Source organism: Siphateles boraxobius, unplaced genomic scaffold, assembly GCF_051911475.1.
Source record: "Siphateles boraxobius isolate OS27281-9 unplaced genomic scaffold, OSU_SipBor_1 66, whole genome shotgun sequence".
NCBI lineage: Eukaryota > Metazoa > Chordata > Actinopteri > Cypriniformes > Leuciscidae > Siphateles > Siphateles boraxobius.
The window spans coordinates 9,172,633-9,180,630 of NW_027509193.1; the positions used below are offsets into that span (position 1 = coordinate 9,172,633).

Below are 7,998 nucleotides of genomic sequence, written 5' to 3' on the forward strand. Positions count from 1 at the left end.
TCGAGCTCAGATAGCATATTTACAACATATGACTCGCATTATAAAATGCAGTAGGCTAAACATTAAAACGGAGCACTACAGCATGTCGCTTACTAGCCTATAGCACAAAAGGACGAGATAGAGTTTGGGCTGGTTTACAATCAAAAGCATTGGAAAGGATACCAAAGAGGGTACAATTTGTCACATGCTTTTATAAAAAAAATGTTTTGTACCAAAATGTATGTACAGTATGCCCATGTGTCTGGGTAGTATCGATAACACATATGCGTGCCACGTACATTTGTTTTAATTAGGCTATATGAAGGATTTTTAGGTTTAGAGAGTTCTTTTTGCAATGATATGTAGACAGAATGTGCACTCATTTAGAAAAAAGAAACATTAAATTATAAATCTTATTGTATTTGGGTATCTTTCACCAACATGCCTTGTTGTGTGCATAGAAATGACAATACCTGTGTGTCGTCTATATGTAAACTTTTAATGAGTCCAGCATCAACAGTGCAATAGCACAGATTAACAACAAAACAAGAACACAAAAAGAGACGGAGCAGTCCTAAACAAAACACAAATTAGACGTTGTGTTGCGAATAAAAGAAGGTCTTTGCATGTTCTTCAAAATTTAGCGATGTCTCTATTTGTCTTTTAATAAATGCTCAGAAGCCATAAACCAAGCGTTAGAAAATAGCACAAAAAGCCTGTGTATGTTCCTGACTAGACGTGCGTCAAAGAAAATGGGAAACAATTGAGTTAATGACCTCTAACAATTTAAGGAGTTTTTGACATTTGAAGATAGACTCGCTCGATTTCAGTAAAGTCAAATCACACAAAAACATAAAACATTTCTCTAAAGCAATAAAGCAATTGTTAGGAACGACCAAATACATAAAAAAAAGCATCACTGACAATGTTCAACGGACATGATTCTGGACATACAAGGAACGTGTAAACAAAATAGAAAAATTAAAAGGTTACGTGTATCAGCTCATTCAAGTATGCATTTTTACAACATATAAAACATTCCATTGAAAACAAAAAAACTATTAACCTATTTACAATAAATTAAAATTACAATCCTTAGACTGGACATAAAACAACTTCGAATTAATACTAGCGTTTCCAATAACACGGACATAAGAAAACTACACAATACGAGGCATGCGCAAATTTATGTAAACAACTGCGACCGAATCTGAAATAAAGGTTGTTACACATTTAATCACGAATTAATTTTATGGTTACTGGCACGCTACAAATACATAGGCTACAGTCGGAACCTGCACTCTAATTCTCAAAAGGATTATTTCGGGATATTTGAAAATGATAAGGTAAAACAACTCAATTAATTTGTATTCAATTACTTCAGTTTGATTCTTCATTTGAACCCAAAACGATACAAACACTGTTGAACGAAGCTAAAGATCTGAGGGCAAATTTGGAAATTATTATTAATATTATCCTTAAATTCTAATCAACCAACAGATTTTACTATGTGCATCTACCATAGATCTTCGCACACACGTACATGTCAAGAGGAAACTATTTAATAAACTTAAAAGGTTTTTAAAACCCCGTTAGCATATATGCACGCTTTAATAACTGCTTCACGATATAGACTAAACAAGCAAACGGCTGTTTTATTCTCCTCTTATAATAATTATTATAATAATAATAACAATAATAATAATAATGTAAAAGAGAGCTCACGTCGATTAACAAACAAGTGAACATGCTTTACTAATAAGCAGAACTTCCCCTGTATATTGAATGAGGCTTAGCCTATGTTTTTAAAATACATTATCAGCACACGTCCATGGCAAAAGGAATGATGAAAAATTATAGAGAACAACTATATAAAAGCAAAATTTTTCAGCTGTTCTTCTCCTGTTGAAACCAGTTCCTTATCACCTGTTTATTTCCTGACGAAGTGTTCGTTTCTTTCACACGAGTCATAAAATGCAATAAAAGTAGGGAGAGATGGCACGACGTTTTCCCCCTCCTCTGCATCATTTCACCTCTTCCTTATACTATATGCTTAACACTGTCCAGTCATACGGAAAATGGTGTGCAGTGCGTTTTCATTTTGATGCAGTAAAACACTCTTGCATCAGCTTCCAGATTTAAAAGACTCTTTGTAGAAGGCTTGAACGCCTGGCACCAGTCTGCGTTATCATTCTTTGGGCTGGTCCTTATTCATTTTCTTCATTTTCATCCTTCTGTTTTGGAACCATATTTTTACTTGTCGCTCTGTCAAGTTCAGCAGGCGAGCTACCTCGTGCCTCCGGTCTCGCGTGAGGTACATATTGAACAGAAATTCCTTCTCTAGCTCCAAGGTCTGATATTTCGTGTATGGACATCGCTTCTTCCGGGATGATCGGGCGTGTAACCAGTTGGCAGATGGGTCGTCTGCAAATGACAGACACAAACAAGAAGCAAATATCATAATGTTAGTACAGATTCCAATTTGAAAGATGAAAGATTTCACAATGCACTCAAACTTACAGCCTTCACGTAGACGATCAATATTACTAAAATAAAGTGCTCTTGGCGCCATCCCCGATAAATGCATGAAAACCAACACTTTGATTTATGAAAATAATGAGGAAAGCAATGCAGTTTCAAATTATTAACTTGAGATTTTCATAAAATTACTCTTGCCACCATCATAAATAACAACTTTGTACAAAATACTTTGTACAACTTTGCCATCTAAGTTCACCTGTGAAAGTGTATATCATGCATCTCCCTGCAACGGAGAATGTCAAAGCGTGACCATGAGTTCATTTGATAGCCTAAGCAAAGTTTTCTTTAAAAAAAAAAAAAAAAGAAGGAGAACTCAGAGGAAAAAGATTTAATTTCTAACTCTACTGGAGTTTAAGCATACTGGAATGCACAGTAAAATGTGGCCACATGTGACATTAGATTATCTCCTTTTTAGGGAGAAATGTGGGATGAATTATGGAGGAAGAGAATCTCTAACGAGGCGTCTTCTCCCTCAGTGGTTTGCTCGGGAATGCAGATGGGAGGTTAAAAAAATTCCGTTGTGCTGGCTTTTGTCAACATGCACACTTAGAAGCTGAATGTTACAGTGACTCGAAATTAGCTATAATGACAAACATTAATGTGTCACCTTATGCATGTCTTCAGTACCTGTGGGTACAGTGACGTCAACGGAATATTTTCGAAAGCACATGCAATCTTCTAAATGCTTGTGCTTCACACTAATAGCGTTGCATGAAAAACCTTCAACTTTGGCACATAACTCAATTTTCAGGGCCTCAAACCGTTTTTGAAGGCGAATGCTAGCAGGTTACAAAAAGCCAAGCATCCCCTTTAAGCACTTGTGGAGGTTTCCCATCTTATGCGCGTTAACTCCATCGCTTCTGCCTCAAGACATACAAGTCACGTGTAGGCTCCATCAACTTTCTAAGATATCCTAAACCTTATGACGCAATTGTATTTTGTAATGATGGAATTACATACACGCTTATAAAAAGATTAATGTGTTTGTCATATCAACTACAGGCCTTGCGGATAGATCTGTTACTTGCGACTTACGAGACAGGTCCGAGACATGATCCCTAACAATGATACACTAAGAGGGTCAGACTATATGATGTGAAGTGGCGTGTGTTTCCACTAAGAAAAATGATCCAAAAATGCACCAGTTACACATAGTTAAGAGATTAATTTAATGCCTCATAGGAAATTTGAACAAAATCGTTTTCAAAGACAATCAACCTCTGGCCTTAGGGCTCTTTTTAATGAATTTGCCCATGTTTGGATTTAATCGTATTAAGAATTTAACGCAACATTTCCCAAAGAGCTCAGTACGATTGATGGGGATTTTGACTCCTCTGATAACTTAATCAACTTGAGGGCTATAACTTTTTCTTTCTCATAGGCAGCCATGAGCACAAACGAGAAATGTGACTCCCAACATCATTGCCTTTGCCTACAGTTTATTCTGGAATGCCGCCCGGGGTACATTGGGGATTTCTATTGCACACAATTCCATTAGTTCACAGCCTATTTCATGGATTAGCTTTTTCTAACTAATCCCGACAGAAAACGATCGTTTAACAAATCTCTAAGATTTTAGCTGCATTTCTAAACTTGCTGGAAAACTTCAGCAATTAACATGCCTACATGGTCATGAGCGAGAATTATGCTTTGGATTATTCTCTGCACCGGCTCAACCCCACTCTTGAGGGAGCTCAAGAACAGGCAAACAGGTCTGGGGGAAACATACAACCCCCAGCAGCCAGATATTTAATTTAAAAAACAATATTCGTGCATTAGTAAAGTTTATTTTGTGGTGTTTTAAACTATACCCGATCTTTAGAGATTAGCCTATATAGTCAATGGTCAATATCCGCATAAATAGATTTAGATAGATTTCATTATTTAAGGATTCAGATGAAAAAATGAATAAACGTTAAAATAGCCTATTCTTGCCAGCCAAGAGCTTCTAAACATAAAAGAAACATTTGCACTTTTTAGTATAACCAAGAGACACTTTGGCGAGTCACTGCACAAAAAAAGCTATTTACAGCCCGACCTAAAACTGCTTGGTGCACTAAAGTGCACTGACGCGCAAATAAGCGACTCTAACAGAGACAGAAAGAGAAGGAATACAAGTCACTTAAGAATGAAATAAGCGCAAATAATATGATTTAAAAACACGAAAGGTGATTTTATTGTTGTGTGAAATCTCTGCATGACTCCAAATGGACAAAAATCAAAACAGTCGTCAGCGATGCTAAACATATTTAGCATGGCTAAATCAGAGCCATACTATACAAATCTGGGAAAACCACAGATTCGATTTTAAAAAGAGTCCCTATAAGCTAGCGAAAACTTGAAAATCCCACATGATCATACTTGGCTGCGTGAGGTGTCTGTTACTCTCCGTTGCTTTGTTCTAGTTTTATGACAGCATTAAACGCTTTACAGAGTGTCCACTTCCTAGGTTTATAACTTACTCTGATCCGGTCCCTCTTTGTCCTCGCTGCCTTCGCATATGTCCTTATTGTCTTCAAATCCGGCGCTGTGACCAGAATTCATCTCCCGTGCTGTAGAGGACTCCAAGATAAACTCATGCTGCCCCACGAGTTTTGGTGGTTCCCCGAGATGTCCCAGGAGCGGCTCCATCTTGACCTGTCCTTGCCCGGGTAGCGGCTCTGCTCTCGGTGCACAGTCGAGCCATGTGCGGAGGTATCGAGTATCCGTTGAAGGCACTGGTTGCGTCGGTATGTAGGGATGGTAGACCGCGGGTAAGCCATTGGACGCGTGGGAACTGAATGGACTCCATGACGAACTGAACACTGGAGGCTTGGGCTGGAAGCTACAAGAGGGGAATTCGGGATGCTCGCCGGGTCCCGGTTGTCTAGCGCTGGAGTACTGTACATTTGAGAAGCGGGACGCGTTTGGATCTTCTCCCTCATGACTTATGATAGAATCGACATAGTAGTTGCTTAGAGTTCCAGAAATGGACATTCTCGGACATTATATAACGTACTGTTCATTAAAGGGAAAACATGTACGATAGAAATGTGCGTTACTCCCCTCTTTACGGTACTCCTCTCTACTCACTCGCCAACAAAATAGAGCCGGGCTGCTATGGTGTGCGCTCCGAGCGAACTGATTGGTCAGACTTTTTTTCGCGAGCCTGATAAAGCATCAATGGGGTGTAAATCAATCCGCCAAGAGGCTGTACGAAGCTCTCCTCCTCTAGAGCTCTCTATATTTCCCATCTAAATAAATTGTCTTGTTTATGCAATATGCAAAATGGGAGTGTGTCCATATATCTCCAGATATCTACAAGCAGTCGAGAAAATGTCAGCCTAAATTATGAAACGTTTTTGACGTTATGTATAAAAATGCATATGCGGGGTGCAATGGCCCACAATAAGTAAGATAAAAATTTTCCCCCCAATGCATTGATGTGGTATTATATTATGATCTACATCATACGAGCTGAATGGAAGCTTTATCATTACATTATTTAGCATTTACTTAATAATAAATGTATGACAACAATTATTTCATGACAATTTATAGAGATTTTAACATGAATTCACAAAAAACAAATTAAAGCAGTAACGTCTGCTTATAAAGTTTTTTTCCCTAAAATATTTTATACCCCCCACGTGTTTAAACTTGTAAACCTCCAAAGAGCAAACCTCTTCCTTCTTGGAGTAATAGGAGTACGTTGAGATAATGAACAGCTTTATTGGGAAATTAACAGTCATTTTTTTCTTAACGAGGGTATTAAACAGCACCGTGCGACAATCCCCTTGTATTTATGGAAGAAACTACTTGAACTTTTTTGGTCGTTTAATACTATAATAAAATACTACATCAGGCAGCTTTGGTTTTTATAGGCCTGATATACTGCCTGTGGTGAGGACCGTGAACAACTCCGCTGCAGTATTCCATCCAGTCGCTCATTTCACACACTCAAAATAAACAGGTTTTTTTCCTATTTGATCACTGTGATGCTTTATTCAAATACACACACGTTCGTTCTAATCTCTCTGCAACATTTTGTTTCAGAAATTCTGAATTACGCTTGTAAAAGGTAAGACGTTTTTGAGAGGATTTCACTGTCTGTTGTGAATGTCTGGGACCATCAATAATATGCAGTGATTTCAGCACTTGCTATGCATCTTGGTGGTGTCCAATAAGCAGTTTTCCCTTAAAAAAAATGAATGATCGAGTCTATATGGTGCTGTTGTGCTTCAGCAAAATGACCAGTAGCACATTTTGTTTCTGAGTTATAGAGCTATTAGACAGAGTTAAGTAAAAAAAAAAGAAAGACAATTAAAGCACCTTACCATCTTATTTCTTTGTGACTTTAGATAGGCTATTCTTGGCTTCGTGCTAATTTTACTAACCACATTCGTAACCATGCGTAAACAAATTGCATAATGAGATAGATTTGTGCAATAGCTAAGTAGCGCTATAGAATGACTAAAACCACTAAAGGGGTAATTACATCAGTATTTGCTAAATATACTTAAATCACAACCCAGCGTTTTCAAAAGGCATTTAACAACACCCTGTAAAAAAGGAAGAAGAAAAAAACATCAGCGGCGCATTGCCACACGTTATGAATGCAAAAAACTCTGCCTTCTGTTGGAATAACACAGAGGGAAACACAATCTCAAAAACTGACATTAAATACTACTCTTTAATCCTAAATCGACCGTATTAGATCGTATTTCATTAGGCCTACATAATATTGAAACTGAATACGGAATAATTACCGTGGAACATATAGCCTATGGCATATCAAGCTATTTAAAGTTTGTGAAGTGATATTCAAAATGAGATGTATTATGTCTAAGTTTTTATTTTAGTGCTGAAACTTGTGTTTCGAGTAGGCTGTGTATTCAGAAAAAATCTCTCTCTCTCTCTCTCTCTCTCTCTCTCTCTCTCTCTCTCTCTCTCTCTCTCTCTCTCTCTCTCTCTCTCTCTCTCTCTCTCTCTCTCTCTCTCTCTATATATATATATATATATATATATGTATATATATACTTCAATCAAATGTAAGTATTAAGCAACATTGAGAGGCAAAATACTGAGAGCACTAAATCACAAATATGTATCTATTAACAAGACTAACATGTAAGGACTCATTTTTGAATATTGTTATAGGGAGGGTTAAGGTATTTTAGTTGTTGTGTATTATTCAGTATCTTGTCCACAGTCTGGCTATGTTTTGATATTTTGACCTTAGATTTATTCAAGCAGGCCTACTCAACACATCATCAAAAAATAGATTAATAAACTGAACCATAAAAAAATATGCATGCCTTAAAATTAACTCTGTTGCATAACTGTTTTGTAACAGCACATCTCTTCTTTTATTCAATGTGGACCTTAAGGGCAAACTGCATGTCTCACCTTTAATTGATGCAGAGGTTTTTGTGTGGGGCTCCAATTGTAAGCATTCGTTAAATACATAATAAATACAAATTATATAGTTTTTTGCTT

General features: G+C 37.2%; 1 protein-coding gene across 1 annotated transcript; it reads right to left on the bottom strand.

Annotated features, from left to right (window-relative positions):
- Window positions 1-462: 462 nt before the first annotated feature.
- hoxb9a (homeobox B9a) lies at window positions 463-7,360 on the bottom strand. The gene is made up of 2 exons (XM_077212078.1): window positions 4,983-7,360; window positions 463-2,403 (listed from the first exon to the last, which is right to left on the bottom strand). Exons 1-2 carry the CDS (start codon window positions 5,494-5,496, stop codon window positions 2,168-2,170), a joined length of 750 nt encoding a protein of 249 aa, XP_077068193.1. The 5' UTR covers window positions 5,497-7,360; the 3' UTR covers window positions 463-2,167.
- Window positions 7,361-7,998: the final 638 nt, after the last annotated feature.